This window comes from Diospyros lotus, unplaced genomic scaffold, assembly GCF_014633365.1.
Source record: "Diospyros lotus cultivar Yz01 unplaced genomic scaffold, ASM1463336v1 superscaf1, whole genome shotgun sequence".
NCBI lineage: Eukaryota > Viridiplantae > Streptophyta > Magnoliopsida > Ericales > Ebenaceae > Diospyros > Diospyros lotus.
In genome coordinates this window covers 2,888,038-2,915,939 of record NW_026267104.1, presented here as the reverse complement: position 1 = coordinate 2,915,939, position 27,902 = coordinate 2,888,038, and the positions used below count along the sequence as shown (strand labels likewise).

The 27,902-nt window shown below is 39.3% G+C and overlaps 3 protein-coding genes across 5 annotated transcripts; 2 read left to right on the top strand and 1 right to left on the bottom strand.

The window, feature by feature from the left end:
- Positions 1 to 303: 303 nt before the first annotated feature.
- LOC127793205 (uncharacterized) lies at positions 304 to 2,605 on the bottom strand. Of its 2 annotated transcripts, none has more exons than XM_052324005.1 (2): positions 1,975 to 2,605; positions 304 to 782 (listed from the first exon to the last, which is right to left on the bottom strand). In XM_052324005.1, the coding sequence occupies exons 1-2, from the start codon at positions 2,554 to 2,556 to the stop codon at positions 693 to 695; spliced, it is 672 nt and encodes a 223-aa protein (XP_052179965.1). In that variant the 5' UTR covers positions 2,557 to 2,605; the 3' UTR covers positions 304 to 692. The 2 variants fall into 2 exon arrangements, with proteins under 2 accessions (XP_052179965.1, XP_052179966.1); XM_052324006.1 differs by having other exon boundaries at positions 304 to 749.
- Positions 2,606 to 5,883: 3,278 nt separating this feature from the next.
- On the top strand, positions 5,884 to 23,613 carry LOC127793202 (uncharacterized). Of its 2 annotated transcripts, none has more exons than XM_052324003.1 (18): positions 5,884 to 6,279; positions 6,448 to 6,549; positions 9,252 to 9,334; positions 9,471 to 9,555; positions 9,667 to 9,741; positions 9,879 to 9,940; positions 10,036 to 10,205; positions 10,290 to 10,350; positions 10,817 to 10,994; positions 11,892 to 11,930; positions 12,023 to 12,084; positions 12,183 to 12,219; positions 13,304 to 13,353; positions 13,473 to 13,542; positions 14,571 to 14,652; positions 22,285 to 22,364; positions 22,453 to 22,521; positions 23,258 to 23,613. In XM_052324003.1, exons 1-18 carry the CDS (start codon positions 6,208 to 6,210, stop codon positions 23,315 to 23,317), a joined length of 1,437 nt encoding a protein of 478 aa, XP_052179963.1. In that variant the 5' UTR covers positions 5,884 to 6,207; the 3' UTR covers positions 23,318 to 23,613. The 2 variants fall into 2 exon arrangements, with proteins under 2 accessions (XP_052179963.1, XP_052179962.1); XM_052324002.1 differs by having other exon boundaries at positions 5,885 to 6,279; positions 9,655 to 9,741.
- Positions 23,614 to 24,444: 831 nt separating this feature from the next.
- On the top strand, positions 24,445 to 27,719 carry LOC127793200 (probable receptor-like protein kinase At5g61350). The gene has a single exon (XM_052323999.1). The coding sequence runs from the start codon at positions 24,826 to 24,828 to the stop codon at positions 27,433 to 27,435; it is 2,610 nt and encodes an 869-aa protein (XP_052179959.1). The 5' UTR covers positions 24,445 to 24,825; the 3' UTR covers positions 27,436 to 27,719.
- The last annotated feature ends 183 nt before the right edge of the window (positions 27,720 to 27,902 follow it).

Here is a 27,902-nt window from a genome sequence, read left to right as displayed (position 1 = left end):
GAATTGGCTCTAATCCCATTTGTAATACTATCTGTAAAAATATGGGTTTACATTCTTTGTTTTAGCTTAAACATGAATTCTCATTTAAAAGTATTAGTTAAAGGTGATTACGAGTTCATGAGATTGGGGAATTAAACTCAAAAGACCTCCTTAAGTAAATTATTTCAATATGAATTAAGTTGTCGCAATTGTATGGCTTGAAATATCAAAATAGTGCAGACAGCTGCCTTTAGTTCTTGTTGCCATACAGTTTATTGGATCAAACAGGTGATGGTAACTTTAGAAGTAGGAGTGCAAGGAGAATTAAAGCAAAGACTATTCCTTTTCTTTTTTTGATATTCCAGCAAGTAAGGATTTCCCAGGGCAGGGGCGGATCTACGTTTGAGCTGCCCTGGGATTCAAGCAGTTGTTACATGGAGATGTTTGAGCTTGTACAATTACCTAGCAAAAGAAGCATATTTTGTTCACATTGAGCAAGAAAAAAAAAAGCATATTTGGTAAACAAATAAATGTTCACCAAGGCTACAAGTAGCAACTGACAGATGATTTTTCGCTGGCTTAAAGACCCACCAGCAACATGTTGCTGCTTTAGAGAAGCAAGAAACGGAAGGACATTAATTTTGAGAAAGATAGCATAAAGCCACTATGCTTGCCGCCAGGAAATGCTGGGGGAGCTACTACTTCTTACTTGTTTAATCCTTTGTTCGAGCTGAAGAATCTCTATAGAGGGTAAGCAGTAGCTGATTCATCTGGGCAATTTGATGCAACAGATGATTAATTTTCTGCAAATTAACATTTCAAATTAAGCACACGTGGACAACGGCATGACACCACATGAAGAGACAAAATTTAAGCATATGCATCGAATAAAATAAGCATTGAAAATTTGTATAGTAATGTGCATAAGAAACCTTGAACATGCCTTGGGAGAGAAGGAAAGTAATAAAAAAATATTTATCACAATGAAATTGGATGCAATTGAAGGATATTAAATAACAAATGATTGGTGAACAATAAATTAAAACTTTTAAAAAACTATCAAGATTAATGTCATCAAGACACATTGTAACTTTTTTCCATTCATTTCTAGGAGAATCCTCTTCTATCCATTTCCATTTTTATCCCAAATGTGTCGATTCTCCCTGTTTCTATCACTAAAAGTGACCAAACTAGAAAGGGTTAAGGGTCCATGCCATACCCATTACCCACTGCCATTCTTTTTTCTTTCACTAAAAGTGTAATTGGGAGAGTAGAGATCACTTTTATCCTATTCTTTTTCTCTTGCTTTCTTTTTGAGTTTCATCATGCTTTGTGCCTACAAAGTTAATGGAAATGTAGATGAAACTTCCTCATACATATGAAATGCATTCTAGAATAATCCTTCTCAAACCAAATTGAGAATTAATCTATTTTGTTCGAGAGATGCACATAGGGGTTTACCCAAGGGGGTTAAAAAGACAAAAATACCCTCGCTCACTGCTCTCTCCTCTCCCTTCCCATGACCGCTGATATAACCGCAGCCTTGCCGCTGCCTTCACCTCACTGCCATCGCCTTGCTGCCTCTCCTCATCGACTGTCGGTGTATCTTTCCTCCACTGAGGATGTAGCGACGGTTGGCAAGGCAACGGCGGCGAGACGAAGGCAGCAGCAAGACAGCGGTTGCATCAACAGTCATGAAAAGGGAGATGAGACAGTAACGAGTAGTGGCACGTTTTGCAAATTTGCAAAGTGGGCAAGGCATTTTGGTTTTTTTAATCCCCTTGAGTAACCCCTCTCTCAATCTCTCGGGCAAAGTAGCAGTGCCCCCAAATTGAACTGAGCCAGAAACATAGTCATCATAAGCAGAAGCAATTATGACATCTTCATTTGGAAGTAAAGTTCGCACACTCAGTAGCAACTACCTAGCAGTCTCTCGTGGGCATTTTCGCAAACAGTTGGAAGTGTAAGCCAACAAATATCTATGTAGAAACTAACCTCATCTTTCTCTTTGATAAGAAGGATCAGGTGATCCCTACTCTCCCTCCGAATCCGCGAACGCCGCCTCCGCCGCCTGGCTACCGCATACACACACCAAACCAACAGCGCCGCCGCCATGCCGACGACACATCTGGACGACCAATTTTTCCCGCTAGAAGCAGACAAACATCGAACCCAAGACGCAATGCCCGTAACCTTAGACCTCAGGAGCTCAAGCCCAAAACCCACCCACCTCTTTACCTCGCCGCCGAACCCAGCCCCAGTACTATCCGAGGCCAGCCGCGGCGGCGCCAACCCCTTGTCGTCGCTCGGTGAATCGGACGATTCACGGGTTTCTCGTCGCCGTTGTTCGTCGTGATTGCAGGAAGAGGTGATGTGGAGGCCTTCGTGGTTGCTGGGAGGGAAGACAATGGAGCTATCGTCGCCGCCGTGGTTGAAGTGGGAGTGTCCAGTGGCCACCACCGTCGAATATCCATTGAATTGGATTTCGGAATCTGAGAGTGAATGGAAACAGTGGAATGGCTCCCGATATCTTTTACCCGGTACCTGCTCTTCCTCTTCCTCTTCCTCTTCCTCCATTTTGCTGCTGCAATCTGACCTTCATTCATAGTCACAGCTAGAGGGCGACTAATTTCTATAATCACAATATAATTAGAAAAATAAAATTACAGTGGCTTTTAGTTATTTTTATTATTTAAATAATTTGATTAAATATTATAAGATATAATATATTTATGATTAATTAATTAAATTGTTTAGATGTTGAAAATAAGTCACACTTATTACATCTTATTATTATTTTAATTTTTAATCCAGTGTTATCTTAGCTTTTAGTGGAAATTAGTTTTATTCTTCTGAGAGCCGCTGGGTAGGGTCACAGCTGAAATGGGCTGTCCATGGCGGGCCACATTTCGGCCCATGAATGGCCAGATGCAGTAAGCGCTGAATGGGCCTAATGACATTGACCACCAGGGACTACTGCACAGCGGATCAGTTATGTCCAAGCCCATAAGTTGAAATGGTAATAACTATATATTTAATCTTAATAATTAAAAAATACAAGCAATAGATATGTAAAATAACCAAAAATAAATTCAATCCAAGGTAAAGAGTAGCTTTAAAGTGATTGTAAGTTAAGGGTCACTGTTTGTCATCACTAACCTATATAATCCACAGAGAAAAATTGTCTCAAAAAGAATTGAGAAATGAAAGGAATCAATGTTCGTTTTGAATTATAAGATGCTTAAAGGAGTGGGGAAGAGGGTGATAGGGTCCCTGTCCTTTTCTAATCCAACTCACACCATTATGATACTGGGGTACGGCTAACCCCCCCAAAAGTCAGACACTAAGCGATCAACGAGAAGGACCCGCCCTTAATTAATTGCCAAAATTAATGTTCCGAGTGTCCGGCAGTTCGGTTGTTGCACTTGCACATAACAAATTCAAATGCTAAACAAATGAAGGCCGTCAACGGTTCTGATGCAAACGACAAATGAAGTCTGGCCATGTTGAAGCAAGCGGCCGATGCTGATTACTTTTGCCTCAAAAACGATGAAAGATGCGGCGGCGGCGGTGGTGATGATATTTGATTGATTATATATAATAAAGTTGAAGAAATCCATTTTGTCCATTCTTCCCAACCCCTTCTCCATTTGATCTGCAAATTAAGTCATATCTTATTCAGTCTCGATTGTTAATGTTCCCAAATTATCCTTTCTTAATCCATTTTCTGAACTGGGCTTTTGGTTGCTGTCGTTCATTCATAAACTCCCAATTCTTCCATTTATCACCTATTACACTGTACCTTCCTTTTATTGAATTGTGGATGCTCAAAACTCAAAATTTATACTGAAACCCAAAACCAAATACATAAGAACAAGTCTTGATATACAGTGTGAGAAAAGACAAAAGAGGAATTGGGAGGCATGGGGAGTGGTTGAGAGAGTCGACTGAAAGCGATTCAACTATATTCGAATTGTTAGCGTTGCAGCTGCAGCAGCTTGAACGAAACCTACTAAGATTCCACATTCGGCTGTGCTTTCCTCTAAATTTACTTCCAATTCATTCTGCACTGCACAAATAAATTAGGCATGTGGACTCTTTTTGAGGCACAGACGAGACAGACTTCACAGGCGGCCACTCCCCACAGATAATCTTTCGGCACATGATAACACTAATTTAGTATTATAATGTAACTTTTGACTTTGGTATAATCACTAGCTGTCTTTAAGCTATTATTATTATTATTATTATTATTATTCATGATGCGGTGGGGAGCCCAGTTCCAATAAAATGTCCAGCTCCTCCATGATGGGTTTTGAAGAAAAGATTTCTTCTTCTCCATTTTGGGGGCCAATATTCATATGGAGGGACAATAGAAATTGTCCTAGGTGGATTCTTTGTTACTATTCTTCTAGTAACAGTTGCCTATTTAGTCTCTGAGCCCTGTTCCGACGCGGGCTAGGAAGGGGGTGGAGTCCACCCTCTCCCATTAGTGATTATCACTTTTCAGGTATTATGATGTTTGACTACATTTGAGAGAGGTAATGTGTTAACTTTAAAATTAATTGGTTGTAGAAAGTTAATTGTGATTGACGCCCTTGACTTAGGATTTCGTTGTATGTCAACAATTAAAGTACTTTGGATGGATGAGAGTTGTATCTAGTGGCAGTACGTGCCAGGTCTTTCTTTTTAACAAATTAAGTGATTTCTTTTACAGCTTCGTGTCTCTATATTCCAACATTCATCCATGCCGATTATATATTTTTTTTATCGTTAAAATGAGGCTCAGTAATTCAACTTTTGGCAGTGTTGTGAAGGGGGGTGGTGCCAGACTGACCCCTCTATTTATTTATTTAAGCCATGGGGATGGGGCCCTCTAGACATGCAATTTCAGACAGTCGAGGTGTGGTGGACTAGGGCAGATACTTGCCGAGAAGAAGAAGAAGAAGAAGTAGGGAATTGAAGAGGGTATGGATTGGTGAGGAGGGGGGGTTGTTGGGCCTAGGTAAGATTTAACCCGTCAGTCTGAGAAGCTCTAGCCACCATCCACCATGTGGATTTCATTCATGGAACGTGGCCATCTTCCTCTCCTCTAAATTCCACCCAATCCAAGCCACCACACTCTTGCAAAAAAAATAAATGGGATCCTCAGAAAATTGAAAGTGAATTTTATTTATATACATACAAGTATCAAATTCATTTATATAATTAGAAATTAAGAATCAATAGCCTTGTGCTTGATTTTGTTGTTAAGACGCGATAGTTTTTTTTTCTCTCTAACTTTAATTTTAATCATCTTGACAGGTGAATACAACTCTTTCTTGACTTTTTTCTAATTCTAATATTGAGATAAAAAAAAAAATAAATAAAAATGTGCAAAAATAAAAAGTCAGAATCTAATTTTATTTTATTATTTTTTAAAAATCAATAATCTCTACACATGTTTACCGTAATAGATTGCCTTATTTTTTTTTCATTCCTTTTTTTCAAATCAATCCAAATTTTAATTATGGTGAAATAGTAAAAGACAGACATCACCAATTCAACAATTTTATTTTTTTTATACAGTAAATAAATTTAAAACTCATTCATTAAAATATTTTTTAATAAAAAATAAAATTTAAAAAATATTTTCTATTTTTGGTTGGGTTGGGGGGGAGAAAATGCAAAAAATAAAAATTAGGATTGCCGTCCGTCCGTCCGATGTGTATTTCTCCGGCATCACTCGTGTCACGCTCTGAACCACCTGACATATGGATCAAGGCGGCAACCAATCACTCTCCCCCACGTGTCCTTATCTCGAACGTCCAAATCAGCGCATGCAGCTCGCCTGCAAACTCCGCGATCCATTCAACCGTATATCTATCTATCTGTATTTATATACACACGCACAGCCGGACGGGCCGAGGCTGCCGTTACCTCCTTGTCCCGAGCCACCGTAAAATGGGGCCGCGCGGTCCACTTCTCTCGTCGCCTCTCAGTAGAAGTTAATTTCAATTTCAAAGCAACAGGGAGAGAGAGAGAGAGAGAGGGAGGGAGAGGGAGAGAGCGAGAACACGTAAACGAATATGGTCCGAGTATGAAACGAAGGACACAGGGAAGAACACGACTCTCTTTCTGCTTTGCTTTTTAGCATCGTCGTTTCGGTTCCACCGATTCTCGCTCTCTCCTGTTCCAAGTTCCAATCTCTTGCTGTTTCTCGCTCTCGTTCACTCACTCTCTCTCTAGATGAGAAGCGAGGCCTCTTCGTCGGCCGGATTCAACTTGGAAGGGCTCGAGGATGTCGACGACTTCGTTCGGGTGAGTTTTTGTTCTCCGCGAGATTTTCTTTGCTGCCGGAAAATGCAGCTCAATAAACGGCAGCCAGCTGAATGATTTAAAGCTGTGTGTTCAATTTGTCGCGGGAAGTGAGGATTTGTAGTAGTTCATCTGTTCTGATCCGGAGAGTTTTGGTTGAAATGCTCGCAGGGGGGTGACGGAGAGGCGTCAATGTCGTTGGAGCGGTTTCGACATGTTTCCGATCTCATGCGGTTGGGGAACCTAGCTTTCCGAGAGAATCGTTTCGAAGAGGCGAGGCCTTTTCTTATCTCTCTCTCTCTCTCTCTGAGATCAGCCAGTCTTGGATTTCCTTTTTACGCTTATTTAGCTGTTTAAGTGGTTTTGAACTTGAAAGCTGGAGCATACCTATAATTTCAGTTTCGTCTAATTCATTGCTGTGGAAATGATCACTTCTGCGTTCGAAGTTTAATCCGTATGTCTACGGTTAGTGCCTGTGTTTCCAGTCAAATTGGAATGGCCATGCGGGAATAAACAGACCGATTATTGAAATTGCTGCCGTAATATATATAACAGCTAAATTATTTAAACATCTTGTTTTCAATTGAAATGGTATAGAAGAAAGCTAGGAATTATGTATTTCTTGAATTTTTGACTGCTATGTTCTGTTGGGCGCGTGTCACGGTCAAATGATTTAATTCCCTGTAATTGACTTCCAAAGAGAATACTGTTCTTTACTGCGCAACACTAGCCTAACATTTGGCAACTATTTTCCTTTCACTACTCGTGCTTGTGCAAGTCAACCCTGGGATTTGGATTTGCTACCGAATGGTTTTAATACTAATCAGTAATCAGTATACCGATGACTAATGAAATGTTCCATAACTGAACCCTTTCCAATGATCTAGGTTATCATATGACAAATATTACGATGTAGAAATGACTGATGCGTTATTAAGTTTGTAATAGCTGTCAGTTTTAGAAGCTCTATCTCTTCTTGTTTCTTTTTCCTTTTTAATTTATAATAGCAAAGTCTTTTGGAAGATTGTTAAGGTATGTGATAACATAAGTATTCTTTGACATGGTGATTGGTCAGGATGTGGTGATGTGAGGGTCTTATAGGGGTAGGAAGTGGAGCAGGCGAAAGTTTTTTGTGATGTTTGTACTTTTAAGAGGTAATAATTCTATAATATGCATGCTTGTAATTTTTGTTAAAATGCTTGTGATTATATGATACCAGCCTTTGGGTATGTGCATCAAGACCTTTTGAAATCCTTGTACATGTGTTCTTTTCTTCTCCCCCCTCCCCTCCCCTCCCCCAATGTTCCCTTCTCTGGCCTAAGTTTTCCCTGTGCTACTTCTGAAAGTGTTCAAAACGTGTTTTGTTATCTTCAGTAGTTAGTGAACTTTAATTGTTTGTGGTTATAGAAGATCCTAACAATTAGGGAATGACAGTTTTGATGGTAGCCTTTATTGTGTTATGGGGAAATTTGGAATATGAAGATATGCTACAATGTGATTGATGTAGTTGTTGAGAGCAAAATAATAATATAAAAGATAAAGTTAACCATCTGTCTAATAGCTTAATCTTTTAGATCAAATGGTGGCTAATAATCTAATATGATATTAGAGTAGACAAAAGTCTTGAGTTCAAACCTCACTACCAACCCAATATTTAAATTATGCACGTGGTTGAGCCAGTTATCAGTGAAGTCTAGCTACATGTTAGGGGGCGTGTTGAGAGCAAAATAATAGTGTAAAAGATAAAGTTAATCCTCTATATTAAGCCATTAGATCAAATGGTGGTTAGCAATTTAATAGTAGTGTTTGCTCTAGAATATTTTGGTATCTAACTATCAATGTAGGCCCAAAAAGGGCTACTATTAAACAGTATATGCATGGTGTATTACCTTTTCCTCTAATAAAAGCCATTGGATTTTGCACCATTGTTAATTAGACCTTTTAACACATTTTTCCAGCTTGTTTAATAATTGCAGTAAATAGTTCCTCAATACCGTGGAAACTTTATTGAATGAGGCCTTTTCCAAAACTATCAAATGATATTGAGCAGTAGGCAGCTAAAGTGGTTCCTGTTAGCAAACAATACATGTACTTGCTTTTTCTGCTAATAAAAAGCTGTTGGATTTTGCAGAAATATAAAATTGCACAATTTTTCCAGTTGTATAAGTGGATAAATAGTTCTTTAATAGCATGGAAACTGTTAGGAGATAGCCTTGTCCATTGTAAATGTGTAAAACTGACATATCTTGATCACTCCTAAAAATGCAACATGAACAAGGCCTAAATTAAAAATGAAATACAATAATGTCAAAACACTTCAACAATTGCATACATTTCCCATGCATGAGTTATGTGATGAATCTCCTAGCAGTAACAATATGCAATATTCTTGGCAAGCTGACCTTTTGCACCCCCCAAGCTCATCTTGAAACATCCAAAAAGAATACACAATAGAATAGTGTATGAAGTTTACAACTTATTAACAGTTAAAAGAATATAAAAATAGTAAGTTAACATAAGAATGATGCAATAAAGGAAGTTATATGATAATGCATTATTGTCATGGTATTTTTTGAGTTTTATATTCCATGGTTAACAATTTTAAGCAGAAATGTAAAAAAGGAATATTGTTACATATTTTCTAACATATTATATCAATTTAAAAAAAAAGAATATGGTTATATAAGTGTTTGCAGTTTGCCTTTTGCTATTTTGTGCATTTCATGTTTGTGTTTATGCTACATTAGAATAGGGACTAGTATCTCTGCATAAGAGTTGGGGTACTGCAATTAAGTGTGACACTACAGTATGGATTAATATCTCTGCATTAGAGTTGCCTCCAAATATCACTGAAACTTAGGTCCTTTGAGACAAGGTTTCTCTGAGTGATGGAATTCTGATACATGAACCTTTTCAATTCTAGCTTTCTAGCAGAGTTTCTTTTCTCACTGGTAATGAATGCATTTCTTCTGCAGGCAATCAGTTATTACTCTAAAGCTAATACTATCAAACCGGCTGACCCCATTATTCTCAGCAACAGATGTGCTGCTTATCTCAGGTTGAACTTCATAATTATGTATTTTATAATTATGTTTGCATTATCTGTTTATTCCACCATATATGAATGTGATCACTGAACTTCTACTTTTGCTACATATTTATGCATGTGTAACGTTTTCTTGAACTTCAACCAGGATTTGTCAATTTCTGAAACACAGACCTCCATCAGCTTCTGAACATAGACCATTGAGTGGATTGGATCCCACAATACATGCTGAGGTATGGATCCAGACTCTTTGTTTGAGCAGTTAAGTGAATACTACTTCCCATTTCACAGCTGTTGCAGTTATTATTAAATGCTCTTAACCATCATGTCAGCTTGCATTAAAGGATTCTGAGAAGGTGATGAGCTTTCAAAGTGACTCCATAAAATCATACATTTTGAAGGCCAATGCACTCATTTTGGTAAGAGCACTTTGGTGCATTTTAAATTCAATATGCAAAGGAAGATACACAAAGGGACATGGCAAGTAGGTTTTCATGTATTTTCGGGGTAGATATTGTCTTTTATAAAAATAACTCCTACTTTATATGAATTGCAGCTGGAAAAATATGAGATGGCACGGGATGTTGTTCTTTCAGGTCTTCAGGTTGACCCTATGAGGTAGATCATATGGGTTTACTTCCTTGCTCCTACTGGCTATTTAGTCTTGCACATTGCTAAATTCCTTCATGGTATTTTTTTCTGGGGATATGCAGCAATCCTCTTTACGCTTTGGAGAAAATAACTGCTAGCACAACTCGAAGGAAACCTGAGCACACTGATGACTTCGATTGTACTCTCTGCCTGAAGCTACTATATGAACCTGTTACAACTCCTTGTGGACATTCTTTTTGCCGTGCATGCCTGCTTCAAGCAATGGACAGAGGTGATGCACTTATTCATGTGTGTATAATAAATTTTTTTCATCTTGGTCAACCTTTTGTTCTGACACTTGATTGAACATTGCTAGGTAACAGGTGTCCACTTTGCAGAACAGTTTTGTTTATTAGTCCCAGAACTTGTGCAGTCAGGTGAGTTGGCTGCATTCTCACTTTAATTGCTTCAACAATGTGACGCAAGGTACAACCTGGATCTCCTGCCCATGCTTTTTACATTTGGCATGTGTAGTTGGCCCAGGAAAACCATTTATCCCATTTGATTGTAACCATATTTTATTGTGTATTGTGCTGTTAAATTTTTTTTTATCTAAAACTCTAATTCATCCCATATTAATATTTGACCATAGGAAGGAACACAGTATAGGTTGAAAGAAATTTGAATACTTGAAATAATTTGGAAGGCTGACTGGAGAATTGGATACTTGGCCTACGCCATGGAGTTGGAAATAAGTCTTAATGATTTTACTTGAGTTTCCTATAGCTGTACATGTTAACCTTATTATGTGCCCTAATTCCCTGTTAGACCAGTAATTCCAGTGGATTTATCTGAATTCTGCTTTATGTTGTCCATTGTATGGCACATGCTTGGCTTTGACAGTGTTGTGCTGAGCAGCATAATAGAGAAGAGCTTCCCTGAGGAACATGCTGAAAGGAAGTTAGAGCATGATAGTTTGACAAACTATGGATCTGATCTTATACCTCTTTTTGTCATGGATGTTGTACTACCATGCCAGAAGTTTCACCTTAACATATTTGAGCCCCGCTACAGGCTTATGGTGAGTTGTCTATTTGCTGCTCTATGTTGGTTTGTTAAACTTGATTTACTCGGTTTTATGAAACTTGCAATATTACACATTGATTATAGTCAAGAAGCAACATGACAACTTTTTTAGCTCTGCAGAAGCAATAAATTTGTATTCTATTCTCTAATGCTGATTGAATCCAAAGCAACCAGGTTATATTTACCAGCATTACTGGGAAAAAGAAAAGAAGAAAGAAAATTCCTTGTATATCTTTTCCTGTTTAACAATGTCTTTTCCACCTTCTGTTATTGGTTTTGCTTCTTGATAATGTTTCCATTACCTCTCCCACTTACGATCCGTGTTTGAGCCATCCAGCAAGTGGTGCCTCATATACTGCTTGCTCTTGTGTGAGATTGGACTGAAGATGCTGAACCAGGCATCTTTTTTATTTTGGTGGGTTTTCTTTTTACCGAGAACCACATAGTTCTACGCGACCAGCAGCTGCCAGTTACTTGAGGCTGAGGGTATTTTGGTCATAATGGGTGAATTATATTAATACATGCATACATACATATGTATACACATATATTTGAGGTTATTTTGGTTATTCACGGTGAATATAAGGATAATATCGCAAGTTTATTCCTCATGCCAAGGGCCTTTGTCCTGGGGGTTATGGTATATGATATATATGCACATAGGATATGGCTTAAATTTGTATTAAATGCAGGATAAAAAAGTCAATACAGGATAAATTTTCCTAACCTCATGAAACAAACAGGGATTAATAATGTTTTGTTTTTTTTGTTGATAATTGGATATATCTTACTTCATGTTTGAGTTGATGTTTATCACACGTGATTGCCTTTGTGTTTTATGAAGTACTAGTATTGTTCTGTCTCATAGTTTTTTCTCTATACTTGATACCAGGTCAGGAGAATAATGGAAGGAAATCGTCGTATGGGAATGGTTGATTATTTTCCTTTTTCTTCTTCAAGGTATATTGGATGGTCTTACATTTCTCACTATTACCTGTTATGTCGTGTTCATTGATGCTGTAGGGTATCAATGACTCTGCAACAGATTCCATAGCTGATCTTGCTTGTGAGGTGGAGATTACAGAGTAGGTGTTATTGACTTATATGAGTTGATCTTACTATTTTTTCTTTATGATATGTTTCCTTCTCTAATCAATGACAAGTTTCTGTGTCTTGCCTACAGATGTGAGCCACTTCCAGATGGGCGCTTCTTCCTAGAGGTGAAATATTAATAGCTTTTCATGCTTAGTCCTGCTTCCATGCTCTTGCATCTCTCTCCTACTTTTGAGAATAGCCTAAATCACTTGCTGTTCGAAACTCTTATTTTTGTTGTCTATCTATTCAACTTCTTTGCATTTCTTTTACAATCATAGAACCCTCCAATCTTTTGAAATACAGGGAAGTAATTTCTTGCTGATGGATAGTTCTGTTCAGCATGGTTATCTTCCTCTTTACATCTTTTCTGAACTACAAAATTGAACCATAAATTGGGTTGCTTGTTAAAGTCTCTTGTTAGACATCCTCAAACTCTTGTAATGCTTGTATCCAGAAAGGCCTTATTTACAAGAATAAATAACTCTCCTGGTAATGATATTCTCGATATCCACTTTGGTCATCTCATTGACAGAAAGGAACTACAACTCATGGTTATGTGTGTCTTCTACCTTGACAGGAATTAGTATCTATGTAAATATGAGTTGGCAAAACTTGTAAACCATTCACTCTACATAAGCTCATCCATGTTCTTATGCTCAGTGTAAGGACCACTTCGGTGCTTCTTTAGCAATTTCATGTCACTTAATGGCCCTTTTCATTCTAGGGAAACATAGAAATTAATCCTTAGTGAACACTTGGCAGTGGCGTTGTTACTGAAGTTAGTTGTTTATTTGTTAGAAATTTAGAATACAGTCATGATGGAACTAAAGAAAGATCATTTTATTATGCTCATCTTTATAAATGAACACTTACGAGTTGGGCAGAAACATAAAATCATGTAATAATGATCATGGAATTACCTTTTCCTAGTGGGGTTTAAGGCTTGGGATTGTTGTTACGTATAATTTTGTGAAGCTACATGTGGAGAAACATCACCTCATGTAATGTTTAGCCTGGGTGATGATGCATTGATGTGGCATCTGCATGATTATGCTTGTAAAGAAGAAATGCTTCAAGGACCCTTTTTGGGGTCGAATTAATTGGGGTGGGGAGGGGGTGAAGACACAATTTTGTTGTTTGTTTGGCTTCAAGTTCCACTTTTGTACATTAGCAAATGTAGATTTTCTAAGAGGGTTAAATGTCATGCAGCTTGAAAGCCGTAGAAGATTCCGCATCCTCCGTAATTGGGTTCAAGATGGGTTAGTTTAATCACCCTTTAGTGTCAAGTATCTATTTTGGTGGCTCTTCATATGATAAAATTTTATTTAGTGGTGTGGTTTCTAAAGTTGCTTGTTTTGGTCTTCCATGTTTTATGAAGTTATCGAGTGGCTGAAATTGAATGGATAAGGGATACATATCCATTGGAAGGAACCAGAGAGAGAGGAGATGTAAGTGTTACTGTACTTTGGGTTTACATGCATCTTTTGTTTCATCTATTAAGAATGATCATGGGATGGAAGATGTTAAAACTCACATTAAACAGCAGTTCAGTTATGATGGGATTTTGTAAGGTTTAGCCAGAAGATAAGATGGTTTTAAAATGCCTAAAGGATTAAAAAACAAATGAGGGTCTAATTGACCTATACCTCAAAAGCCAAGCTGGGACTCTAGGTGCACCTTCTTGTGGCTTTTTTTCATTTGGTTCACAAAGCTTATGTGCCATATAATTTTTCTTTAATTTTCTTCTTTTAAAAAGTGAGGGTGAGCCTTGGTAGCAATAATATGGTTGGGGAAGGCTGCATATAAATATGACCCTCTCTTGACGCTAAAAAAGATGCCCTTTTAATTGTCAAGTTATCAAAACTCAAAAGTAACCTTTAGTTCTCTATAAAATTGGAGATTCATATTGTTCTACTTTTTAGCATTTTTTTAATTTATCCCTCTTAACTTCTTTTTTGTTATTCTATGTGCCATCTAAAAATAAAATCATCATTTATAGACTGGTAAAACTTTTTGATGCTTCTCTTCTGACATGCTGTTCAGAGTTTAAAACCTGATTTGCTTTCCCCCCCCCCCCCCCGTACTTTGGCATTTTTTTCTGTAAATAAAACCAAGTTTCCTTGAATATAGGGCTTAGTATATATGTATAAGAATGTGAATATAGACTACAGTTGGCAACTAAAGGCATAGCCTTTTGCCTAAATAGTTCTATGCCGCTGAGGAAATCTAATGAATAGGAAATCCTTCAGCTTTCAAAAGATTATGCCAGCTATTGAAAGCCTTGGTCTTTCCCACAGTGTTGTCTAAGAAGACTCCTTAACTGGATTATGCAACTTCATTCAGACACATTAACCAGACCTTGGGAAAGATTCAAATGTTAGTGTAGTGTGGCCCATTATTTCTGACTGCTGCTTATCTTCTATGCATGTTAGAAGAGAATAGCATCCCTAACCTCATTAATTTCTGGAACTCACAGTTACAGGAACTGACGAACCATGCAGCTGGATTTGCTCGAAAATGGATGAGGAGAGCACGAGAAGCAGCACAGCAAGCACGAGGTAAAAACTGAAGAAATGATCAATTAAGTACACTTAAGTTATCTATTAGCTCTTTTTGCTAGTCTGATATCAATTGAAGCAGTGGAAAAAAATTATGATAAAGTCTTTGCACTATTGTTCCTAATTTTGAAATTGACTCTCCTTTACAGGACTTAATGTGTACATAACATTTTAAGAAGTCTATAATTATCACAACAATGTCTAATAATTTTTTTGGATGCCTTTTTCATTTGAAGTTTATACCTATGGTGGTTAATCTTGTAAAAAATTTACAGGTCTTCGTCCATGTTTGATAATTGACAAAAAACTGGAATATTTATATGTTACTATATCTATATTAGTTATGTCTTCCTGGATACGCCCATATATTGGATCTTTTTTCCTTTTCAGAGTTGGTGCTAAAATTAGTTTTAGTACTTCTAGTAATTTAGTATTTCTCCTAACATTGTATTAAGCCTTTATCCCACTATATGAGGTCAGCTTCATTTTTGATAAGTTGACCTTTTTTCCTATGAGGAAGGATACATTTCATAAATAGACTTTAAGCGCATAATCATACTTGATCACTGGTTAGATGAATAGACACAAGCACACCGTCTGCCTCCAAGAAATTTCTGAACTCCCTCATTTCTTTATTTAGGTTGATACTGTGTGTTAGTCCTCTTGAAACTAAACTTGTTTTTCTAAATTATTTTGGTATTTTTTTCAATTTGCTTGAAAATCTGCTAGAAGTTGTTCTCATCACGTTTATGTTTTTTTTTTACTTTTTCTGCAAAGTAGGTCTCATCCTTCTGAACACTCTGCACACTGACACCGAATAACTACATGCTGCCTTTATAATTAACTTTGTTATTACTATTTGGGGGCGGGGTGGGGGATGGGATCTGAACTTAACTGGGAATAATTTAACTAGGACTAATCCTCCAACACACCAATGAATCCTTCCATGATCCTAATGAAGGCAAGGTGTCACGGCAGTGTGTTAGGACCCAGGGCATAATTGTAATAAAGGCTTGGGTAGTTAATAACTAATGGGCCGGGAGTTGTAATTGGAGGGAAGGCACTAGGAGAGCTACACCTAATAAGTAGGCTGTTGTAGAAGAAGTAATCAGTTTTGGATTGAATAATAAACTCTCTTGCCTCTTTGTTCTCTCTCTCTCTCTCTCTCTCTCTCTCTCTTTGTCTCTCTCTTCATCTTTTTCTCTCTCTCCTTCTCTTCTTATCTTTCTGTTCTAGATGGAAATTCCTTTCGGAATTTCAGCCATTGTCAAACCCTATTTCAAGGGCTTGACAATTTGGTATCAGAGCGGTGGGTCCTTGGCAGCTCTCTAGTGAGGGAATTTTGGGTGGAAGTCCGACGTGCGGCATGGCAGAAAGCACTTGTCTCAAACAAATGGAGGAGTGTATGGAGGTGAGCATGACACGTGTATAGGACGCGGCAGCCAATAGGGAGGATATCCCAGCCATTTGGGACAGCATCAAAGAGCTGGATTGAGGCCAAGAAAGGGCTGATTTTTACGGCCAAAATCTACAGTATGTTCAATATGCTATTGGTGTTGCCACAGTTCAAATTGGATGGAGAATTTCCTCCAAGATCGGGAACCGAATCTATCTTAGAGAGGGATGGAATCTTGCATAAGCCAGAGGGAATTAGAATGTCGGATGAGCGAGGAGTTTATGAATGGGAATCACAAGGTAGGAACATGGGGTTGGCAAACCACAGCCACACGCTCGTGCCAAGATTGGATATTTTGATATTCGAAGGGGAGAAGCCGAGGTGGTGAGTTTGCCGCTGTGAGCAGTTCTTTGAATTGTACAGCGTAAGGGAGGATCAAAAAGTGGGGATGGTGGCGGCATACCTCAACAATGTTGTCGACGCTTGGTATCAGAATTGGAGATAGTCACCACGGGTGTCGTGGGGAACTTTTGCGGAGGAATTGTGTGGTTAATTCGGAGAAAAGAATATGACCGACGTGGTAGAAGAATTCAATAAGCTGCAACAAGAAGGGTCGGTAGAGGAGTACTTATGGAGGTCTGAGGAGTAAGGATGGTGATCAGAATAGCCCATCCCGGGTTGTCGGAGGCTTATTTCGTTTCAAGTTTTGTCAGTGGCCTAAAGGATGACTTGCGATCAGTAGTGAAAATGTTGGCGTCGACAACAGTTAAACAAGCGGAAGAGAAGGCTTGCTTGCAGGAACTGACCTGGGAAGCAGTGTTCAAGAAGAACAGGTCATGGAATCACTTGGGAGCACAGCAGGGAAGGGGTATAAGCTTTCCTGTGGGGGAACATTTGAGGTTGGCAATGGGAGTCGTTGGCTAGGGAGGACCCAAGAATGGTATGAACTCAGGAAGTAATAAGAATGCAACAATGGAACAGAAGGGACAACTAGGTTTATGCTTCAAGTGCGACGAAAAATACGGCCTTGGACATAGTGCCAAAGATTGATGCTGAAGATGGAAGGGTCAAGTGAGGACGATGAAGCAGAGGAGGAGCTGTTGGAAGAAGTCATGGAGGAGGAGGGTATAGGAGAAGAAGATCGTGGAGATGAAGGCAGCTAGATCTCCTTTCATGCCTTAAAAGGTGGCTCCACTGGAAGGATTATCCATGTGAAGGGGCAGGTGGGAAAGAAGATATTAGCGGTGTTAATTGACAGCGGCAGCATCATAGCTTCCTAAGTAAAGCTATTGCCATAGGCCTCAATTGTAAGATGACAGAGACGGTTCTCCTATCGGTGATCATAGCAAATGGTAATAATGTATAGTCACCACAAGTGCTGTAATTTTACTTGGGTCATGCAAGGAGTGAAGTTTGTGGCCAATCTTAGAGTGCTGGAGTTAGGGGATGTGACATAGTCCTGGGGGTCGATGATGAAAACTGTCAGCGCGTTAACATTTAACTTTAATAAGTTGGAGGTTACAATGGAGGTTGAGGGAAGAAAACTGACTTTGGTAGGGAATTTGGAACAAGGAGAATAGAAGCTAATTTCTAGAAGAAGATTACTGAAATTGATGCAGAAGGACAGTGGGCAAATCACCCATTTGTACTCTCTAAGAGGTGTGGAAGTGGAGGATCAAGCAGCCAATGTGGAGGCGGAATTGAACTTACTGCTGAATGAGGTAACCACTTGCACTTATTATTGACTGAATTTAATGACTTTTTCCTGGAACCTACATCCCTACCACCCCAAAGACCTTTTAACCATTTCATACACATTAAACCCAATGTTGAACCTTTAAATGTCCGATCCTATCGTTATGCACCAGTGTAGAAGACCGAAATTGAGAACCAAGTCAAAGACATGTTAGCCCATTCTCTAATTCAACCCAGCCACAATCCCTATGCTTCACCAGTGCTCCTTGTTAAAAAAAAAAAGGATGGCACTTGGTGTTTCTGTGTGGACTATAGACAGTTAAATTTCATCACCATTAAAAACAAATTTCCTATTCCCATCATTGAGGATTTGCTTGATGAACTCAATGGTGCAGCCATCTTTTCGAAATTAAACCTTCGAGTTGGGTATCATCAAATCAGGATGCACCCATCCGACATACCTAAGACAGCATTTCGCACACATCAAAGCCTTTATGAATTCACTGTTATGCCTTTTGGTCTCATTAACGCTCCAGCCACATTCCAATCCTTAATGAACCACATATTCAACCCTTATTTGCGAAAATTTATACTTGTTTTCTTTGACGATATACTTGTCTACAACCCAAATTTGGACTAGCACTTAGCCCACCTTCGAAGAGCCTTTGAAGTCCTTAGGTTTAATCAATTATATGTCAAGTTGTCTTAGTGTACATTTGCTAAGAAAGAGGCGGAATACCTAGGCTATATTATTTCTAAACAGGGAGTCAGCACTGACTCGAAGAAGATAGAAGCAATGGTGAGCTAGCCAAGACTTGCAACTGTTAAAGAGTTGAGTGGATTTCTAGGACTGATTGGATATTATAGAAAATTTGTCCAAAATTATGGGATAATCAGTCGGCCTTTAACGGAGTTGTTGCATAAAGATAATTTCCATTGGAATCCTAGAGCATAGGTAGCTTTTGGAGCTCTTAAAAAAGCTTGTGACTCAATCTCTAGTGTTGGTATTACCAGATTTCTCGAAGACCTTTGTGGTGGAAACTAATGCATGTGACAGTGGAGTGGGGGCGGTGTTGATGCAAGAGGGGCGGCCATTGGCTTACATTAGTCAAGGGCTAGCTCCTAAGCATTTGGGGTTGAGCGTATATGATAAGGAGTTAATTGCAGTGTTGGTGGCAGTGGATAGGAGGCGGCACTACTTGGAAAACAATTAAACAATCCTTTTATAATTCGCACTGACCATGAGAGTCTATAGTTCTTACTTCAGTGAAGACTGCACACCCATTTGCAAAGGAAAGGGTTCTCGAAGTTTCTAGGATTGGACTATACAATTCAGTATATGAAAGGGAAGGAGAATATGGTGGTGGATGCCCTATCAAGAAGAGAAGAAAAGGGGTCTTGTAAGGCTATCACAACTGTAAGTCCAGAGTGGATTAAAGAGGTTGTGGACAGCTACGTTAATATAGCCTGGTTGTAGGAGTTACTGTCTCAATTGGCTGTCCATCCCCATAATCAAAATGGTTATACACTAACCAATGGAGTAATTCGCTACAAGGGCAGAATTGTGATTGGAAATGATGAGTAGCTAAAATCAAGAATCATGCAAGCCATGCATGATTCGACAGTAGGTGGGCATTCGGGGGGTGTAGGCAACTTATCATTGGATCAGGGGGTTTTTCTATTGGCTAGGGCTAAAAAGGGAGGTGGTAAGGTATGTATTGCAGTGTGAAATTTGTCAGCGTTGTAAACATGAAACAGTGGCCATGCCAGGGTTGTTACAGCCACTTCCCATACTAGAGCAAGCGTGGGAAGATATTTCGATGGATTTCATCGAAAGGTTGCCTAAATCTGAGGGTAAAGATACAATTTTGGTGATTGTTGATAGGTTGACTAAATTTGCCCATTTCATCAGCCTCACACACCCTTTTTCAGCTTTAGAGATGGCCAAGGTGTTCTTGGATTCAGTAGGGAAGTTCCATGGAATTCCCAAGAGGGTGGTGTCGAATAGGGATAGAATATTTACAAGTTCCTTTTGGCAAGAATTGTTTAGGAGTATGGGTGTGGGGCTGCACTTCTCAACTGCCTATCACCTGGAGACGGATGGGCAAACGGAACACATGAATCAATGTTTGGAAGGTTATCTCAGATGCATGTGTTTTATGAGGCCTAAGAGCTAGTATAAGTGGTTGTCTCTAGCCCCAGTGGTGGTATAATTCGACCTGTCATACAGCTATTAAGCGCTCCCCTTTGAAGCTTTATTTGGGTATTGTCCACCCCTACTACCAACTACTACAAGGACATCAGCTACTTTGGCCGATGTGGAGCACTACTTTGTCACATTCCTATGGTTAGCTTGGATTGTGATAGGAATTAGGAGAGAAATCAGAATTGTAGGAAGGGGGAAATCAGTAGAAAGAGGGAGAGATATTGAGAGAAAGAGAAATGGCGGGAGACAATGAGTATATTGATAATTCTCAAGGTAGTTTGGGAGGATGGCATTAGAGCTATATATACTGCTCTAGCTAGGAGAGATATTGAGAGAAAGAGAGAGAGAGAAAAATGGCGGGAGAGAATGAGTATATTGATAATTCTCTAGGTAGTTTGGGAGGATGGCATTAAAGCTATATATACTGCTCTAGCTCACCCTTAGGCGCCAAAGGCCATTTGCCTTATTTACAAAAACTTAAAATCAACTTGCTTAACTAACTAACCAATCTTCTTGCTTCCTTCTACAATTACTAATTACACTTGAGCCCCCTTATTTGGTCATTCTTGTGACAACTACAGTATTAAAATATTAAAATATTTCCTTCTCTTCCTACTCCCCTGTTTCCCATCGGAGTCATTCCCACATTCAAGGCCCTCATCTGTCCTCTTTGTTTTTTCATTAATGCTTATATCGTTAACTTCTATAGCCTTGCGCATTCAATGGCTTGCTTCACCATTCTTGGCTGCTGCATTTTGATGGTGGGCCTTAACTCTTCACTTAATCCACTCACAAAGCTAGAAACAAATACCCCTCGTCAGGTGGGGGTATAGAATGATCATGAGGGACTTAAGCTAAGAAATGGGGGAACAGGCCAACGATCCCCCGTCAGGTGGGCGATGATTAAATAAGGGGGCTCAAGTGTAATTAGTAATTGTAGAAGGAAGTGAGAAGATTGGTTAGTTAGTTAAGCAAGTTGATTTCAATTTTTTTGTAAAGAAGGCAAGTGGCCTTTGGCGCCTAAGGGTGAGCTGGAGCAGTATATATAGCTCTAATGCCGTCCTCCCAAACTACCTAGAGAATTATCAATATACTCATTCTCTCACGCTATTTCTCTTTCATTATCTCTCTCTCTCTCTCTTTCTCTCGCTCTTGGAGGGTGAATCTGAAGTAGAAGTCAGCCTGGTATTACCAACTATCGAAGAGAGGAAGTGATAGTTGAACCCCAGGCTGTTGTGGATAGAAGGGTGATATATCAAGGTACAACCCCTATTACGCAAGTATTGGTTCAGTGGTCTCACTTGCCTCTAGACCAACCTACTTGGGAGTACTTATCAAATGTATTGAAGCAGTTTCCCCGCGTTATCAGTCTTCTTTGACATTCTTGGGGACAAGAATTATTTCATGGGGGAGGGGAATTTGTTAGGACCCGAGGCATAATTGTAATAAAGGCTCGAGTAGTTAATAACTAATGGGCAGGGAGTTGTAATTGGAGGGAAGGCACTAGGAGAGCTACACCTAATAAGTAGGTTGTTGTAGAAGAAGTAATCAGTTTTGGATTGAATAACAAACTATCCTGCCTCTTCGTTCTCTCTCTTCCTCTTTTTCTCTCTCTCTCTCTCTCTTCTTATCTTTCTGTTCCAGACGGAAATTGCTTTTGGAATTTCAGCCATTGTCAAACCCTATTTCAAGGGCTTGACACAGTGCTGTGACAATTAGCAACTCTCCTAATTCAACGGGAATCAGGGGAGTGTGCTGGAACACAAAAGAAGATGGAGAGGGAAATGTAGAGGGAGGAAGAGAAGGAGGGAGAGTACTGAGTATTTGATTGAATTTTCAGATAGCTTTTACAGAAGGAGCAAGCATTTATGGCTTGTTCCGTGGGTGCTGCCCAAATCACACCCTCTCTAACCAACTAATTTGTCCTATTCTAGCACTTGGACACCTGGCAGACTGTCTTAAACAAACTATCCAGCTGGAAAAGAAATACAAACAAAATAATAAAATACTAAGGCAATACAAATAGGTAGTAACCGAATCTAATACAAAACTAGCCACAAAAAATTCAGATTTCTCCCATCTCGTGAGACAAGGTTGGTGCATCTTTGATAGGTATGAAGAGATTTTACTAAACAGTGTGGCTAGCCCCTTCCGTAATGTCTGTTTCCCATGAATTACTTTTTTTTCCCCCTTGCGATATAATCTACGGAAATCTTATAGGAGTGTCTTTTGCGGCAAAGCTGTTACCAGTTTAAATGGCACTGGAATACTCTATCCGCTCTTTTTCCTTAACGCAACTGCTAAATCTTGTATTTCACGGTGTGTTTGCCTCCAGATAGAGGTATACTTCTGGAACTTGATAAAGCAGAGTCAATGATGCCCACAACAAAAGATCCCGAGCTCTTCAGTTTTTGGGTATCAACTATTATACTTTATCTAAGACCTCAATCTGGTTTTTAACTTTTTATATATAGTCTCACTTTTGATGGATGATGTATTGCAGCTTGCTACTTTAACAAAGCGGAGGCCATCAGAAACATTGGAACTCCTTCGCATAAGAGATACAAATGAGGTATAGGATCTTAGTGCTTTTAACTGATTCAATTTTACAGGCATTGTGATTGGTTGATTGCAACCAAATTTGTTGACTTTGTTTACATGAACTCTTATCCACCATAGCTTGATCATGACTGTTTTATTGTACTTCTTATGCATACGTTTGTGTGTGTATGTACATATATATTTCCTTTTTGCTGATGTTCAGAGTAAAGGATTTTCTTTATGGAAACCAAAACAGAAAAGAAAATAGGAAAAGTCTTGAGAGCCAAAAAGCCTTACTGAATGGGAGCAAAAAGACGAAATTGCCTCCACCCACTTTGCAAATTTGCAAAGTGGGCCACTACCCTCTCCTCTCCCCTCCCATGGCCGCTGCCTTCGTCTCGCCGCCGCACCTCGCCAATGGCAGCGAGGTGATGGCGGCATGGCAGCGAGGCGAAGGCAATAGCGAGGCGGCGGCCATGGGAAGGGAGAGGAAAGGGCAGTGGCCCACTTTGCAAAGTGGGCAGGGACAATTTCATCTTTTTACTCCCATTCTGTAAGGCTCTTTGTCACCCTCTCTGGCTTTGTTTTGTAGAAGAACCCAAGAAAATAACATAATTTACACACATACATTTTTACGTTTACAAAAGAAAATAACTGGAGATGTGATGTTACAAAAAGCAAATTCTTATTGATTCTCTTTTTTCTTTTCCGGTGCTTGGAGACCATATTTCTTTAATTAGTTGACATTATTGGAGTTTCCTGTGCAGAGGATAAGAAGGGCACTGGTTTACATGAAATCTGAAGAACAAGGCTGTAGAGTGCAATAACAGCAAACTGTATCACTGAAAATTTATTAGATATATGGTTATTTTCATTCACAAGCTGTTCAATATTATATTCTTTGATCCACAAGATGAAAATTGTGGGTCCTCATTTTTTGTACTATAGGAAGGGAGATTGACCTCAAAAGTTGAATTAGTATGACAATCACATTCCTTTGTATGTAGCACTGCCTATATGCAATCTTCTTTATCTTTGTATCAGATAATTTTTTTTTTTCTTTTTTTTGGATTGTCATATTTGTATCAGATTTTATCTACTCAATTCATTCCTTTCTTCCTAAGTGCCTAATAGCTCATTTGTTTTCTATTTTGTTGTATTTTGTTTATTTATTTATTCTACTTGAATCATTAGATATGATATGAAGGTGACTAAGAGGTAAAGAATTCATTTAGAAAAATAATCTCTTGAAAAACACAAAAAAGAAGAAGAATTGCGCAAGAGGGAGGTTGTAAACAAACGACTTCTTTTTCATATTTGCGTAGTCGAAGCATCATGTATTTAGACACTCTTATTAAACATGACAAAAATGTAACGATTTTTTTTTTAGTGTCTAATAGCTTGTTTAATATTTTTTATTTATTTAGTTGTTTTAATCAAACTATTTAAGCATAAGATGTAATGATTTGATAAAAAATATAAAAATAGATAAAATAATTGAAGTTATATAATTGGTCGTATTAAAAGTTATTTCAATTATAGTTAATTCTTTTTTTAAGCCATAAGATATCAATCTTGTGTCATAAATGATTAAGGTAAAAGTTCTTAACTTTAAATTAACATAGCACTAGTAAGTAGGTGTCACGGACTTCCCCTTACAGTTAAGAACACGATTTTGATTTCAATTTATCAAGAAATAACATTTTTATGTTATCTTTTTTATAATTTTTATACATATCATAAAATATATATCATCGTATGTTTTATAGAATCACGATTTGTTATAACTATTTTTTTACTTTTTTTTACAAGTATATACAAAGAAGTCAAATCATTTTATCTATATTCAGTCTAAATTTATGTTTTTGATACTATGCGAATAAAATTTTCAACTATTAGAAAATTTATCACAATGGCTTATAACTATGAAACTATTATCATCATATCATTTTAATATTTATTTTGGTTCAATTTTGTTGAGAAAAACTTAGCTGGATTACATTACCCATACAGATCACTCTTTCTCATGGTCGGAATTGAATTTCTTATAAGTAATCTTTCTTATTACCCAAAAAGAAAGTCAAAGTCTTCTTGTGTGTGTGTGAGAGAGAGTACAAAGGCCTCCCATACAGGGTTGCACGTTCTCCTCTTACATGCCCCCAACAATCTCTTCCCCATAACTTTCTCCTCATCAAAGCTTCAAAAACGCCATTATCTTTGCAAAAGTGCTCCCTTCCATGGAGGACTTGCCTTTGCCATAATGTCTGCTCCACCACCATCTCCACCGCGGAACCCGGCTCAGCACCACCGTTAACGGTTGACGAGAGCAGCGCAAATGGAAGATGGTGACAGATATGGGTTCTCCAGCCCTCCTCTCCTCCACCACCATTTTTACCTCCTTTTCCTTTGTTTCATCTTCTTCAACACGGGAATCCCCTGCATCGCTCAAAGGCATGGCTCAACATTCATCCCACCCGATAACTATCTCATCAACTGCGGCTCCCCGGATACCACCCTGCTCGACGACGGCCGTAGTTTCAAGTCCGACCCCCAGTCATCTTCTTTCCTGTCCACCGGTGAAAACATATTAACTTCTGTTGGCTCCCTTCCTAAAACTGTCTCCTCCTCCTCCTCCTCCTCTTCTTCTTCTTCATCTCTTCCTCTATACCTCACTGCAAGGATTTTTGAAGACGAATCAATGTACAGGCTTCTCATCTTCAAACCCGGCCGCCATTGGCTGCGCCTCTACTTCTACCCACTTCCACATCCTGCATATAATCTAACAAGTGCTGTGTTCACTGTAACCACTGATACTACAGTTCTATTGCATGACTTTTCAGTGCAGGACAACACTGCATTGGTGTTCAAAGAGTACCTCATCAACATCACTTTGGACAGCTTCTCCCTCAAGTTCTCTCCAATGAAACACTCATTCGCGTTCATAAATGCCTTCGAGCTTGTCTCTGCTCCCGATGATCTGATCTCTGATTCAGCATCTTCAATTTTCCCAGTTGGGGATATCAGTGGCTTGTCAGGCTACGCTCTTGAAGTATCCTATCGGTTCAATGTGGGAGGGCCAATGATCACTCCTAGAAATGATACATTGGGAAGGACTTGGCTTCCTGACACCCAGTTCATGAAATTCCCACAAGGGGCTAAGAATGTGTCTCTGGCTCCTGACGTTGTCAGGTACCCAGAGGGCGGTGTCACGCCTTTGATTGCTCCAAATTGGGTGTACGCCACAGCTGAGGAGATGGCTGATCCCGGTGTAGCCAACACAAACTTCAATCTCACCTGGGTCATGGCTGTTGATCCAACCTTCTCTTACTTGATCAGGATGCACTTCTGTGACATTGTGAGCCAAGGCCTCAATGAACTCTACTTCAATATCTATGTCAATGGGATGGTGGGAGAGTCCAGTCTTGATCTCTCAACCCTGACTTCTGGCCTTGCAGTGCCTTACTACCAAGATTTTCTGGTCAATGCGTCCACCATCTCCAATAGCTCCTTAATCATTCAGGTTGGCCCTGCTTCTAATGTTCAGTCAAGCCTCCCAAATGCTATTCTCAATGGCTTGGAGGTGATGAAGATGAGCAACATGGCTGGAAGCTTAGATGGGTTATTCTCTTCCAGTAGAGCAGACCAGGAATCCCATTCTGGGCCTGGTTCAATAGAAATAGCTGCAACTGTAGCTTTAGCAATGATGGTAACAATAATAGTGGTGATTTTGATTGGCACGGCTAGGCGGCGAAGGAGACCTCAAGGATGGAACCACAAGCAGCGTAGCTTCTCATCATGGCTGCTTCCTCTCAATGCCAGCCAATGCAGTTTCTTGTCCTGCAAGAGCAAGAGCAGCCACTCAAGTTTTATGTCATCCGGGATTGGGTTAGGCCAGTTCTTCACTCTAACTGAGCTGCGAGAAGCGACAAGGAACTTTGATGATGCAGCAGTGATTGGTGTTGGAGGGTTTGGAAAAGTGTACATTGGAGAGCTGGAAGATGGAACAAAGCTTGCCATAAAGAGAGGGAACCCCAGTTCAGCACAAGGGATTAATGAGTTCCAGACAGAGATACAGATGCTTTCCAAGCTACGCCATCGCCATCTTGTTTCATTGATAGGTTACTGCGATGAACAATCAGAGATGATCCTTGTGTATGAATACATGGCAAATGGTCCTCTTCGCGACCATCTCTACGGCTCCAAGTACCTGCCTCCATTGCCCTGGAGACAAAGGCTTGAAATTTGCATAGGCGCAGCCCGCGGTCTGCATTATCTCCACTCTGGTGCAGCACAGGGTATAATCCACCGCGATGTCAAGACCACAAACATCCTCCTGGATGAGAATTTTGTCGCGAAAGTTTCTGACTTTGGCTTGTCCAAAGCTGCACCAACACTGGAACAAACCCATGTTAGCACAGCTGTGAAGGGAAGTTTCGGGTACCTTGATCCCGAGTATTTCAGGAGGCAGCAACTCACAGAGAAATCCGATGTTTACTCTTTTGGAGTAGTCCTTTTCGAGATGCTGTGTGCAAGGCCTGCGTTGGATCCAGCATTGCCCAGAGAACAGGTGAATTTGGCAGAATGGGCAAAGAACCAACACAGGAAGGGCTCAATTGAGAAGATCATTGATCCCCATCTTGTGGGTAGCATTAGCCCACAAGCTCTGATGAAGTATGTGGAGACCGCAGAGAAGTGTTTGGCAGATTATGGCGTTGATAGGCCGTCCATGGGAGATGTGTCGTGGAACTTGGAGTTTGCTTTGCAGCTTCAAGATGCATCCTCAAAGTTTGATCCTACTGAAGATGGCAGTGAAGAAGATGAGTTCGTTGTCTTGAACCCATCAGGCAGAAAAGAGAGTAAAGTAGAGCTGACCATTGACATCAGTGATGATTCAGGAGCTGTAGTTGGATCTCCCCTATTTTCTCCAGATTTTCAGGGAAGGTAAGGGACTCAATTTCAAGTATTTTCGGGGAGACTTTATGCCAAGAAGGTTGGAAGCAAATATCTTTACCTGTATTGTCTTTTCTTTCTGCATCAAGTTGTTCGTACACACTGTTTTTGTGCAGAACTAACCTTGTTGTTTGCCTTTGTTATTTTAAAGTTTTTTTCTTGGAGTTTGTGGATTAAACTTTGCTATATTCTCAGAAGTATCCATTATGCTTCTGTTATCTCACGCAACTGCAACATACTTTGTTCGCTATTTATTGGTAAACATTTTGCTCTCTCTCATTTAAGCAACAAGACAAGACGTAACCTTTGTCACATTAAGCAAAGACTATAACCTTAATCTGTCACATAAAACAAACACTAAATTTAATATTTTCATTAGAAAATATTTAACTTGGAAAATTGATGCTTAGACCTGTAAGATATATAAAGGCCAGTGAGATTAGGACAACAACCTGAAATAGA

Bases quoted from the DNA above. Each gene is read 5' to 3' on its own strand.
- LOC127793205 (XM_052324005.1), bottom strand. From the start codon at position 2,556: ATGGAGGAAGAGGAAGAGGAAGAGGAAGAGCAGGTACCGGGTAAAAGA. The intron at 783-1,974 runs GTTAGTTTCTAC...GTTAATTTGCAG, and splicing joins TTATCAAAGAGAAAGATGAG to AAAATTAATCATCTGTTGCA.
- LOC127793202 (XM_052324002.1), top strand. From the start codon at position 6,208: ATGAGAAGCGAGGCCTCTTCGTCGGCCGGATTCAACTTGGAAGGGCTC. The intron at 6,280-6,447 runs GTGAGTTTTTGT...AAATGCTCGCAG, and splicing joins ATGTCGACGACTTCGTTCGG to GGGGGTGACGGAGAGGCGTC. The intron at 10,351-10,816 runs GTGAGTTGGCTG...TGGCTTTGACAG, and splicing joins CCCAGAACTTGTGCAGTCAG to TGTTGTGCTGAGCAGCATAA.
- LOC127793200 (XM_052323999.1), top strand. From the start codon at position 24,826: ATGGAAGATGGTGACAGATATGGGTTCTCCAGCCCTCCTCTCCTCCAC.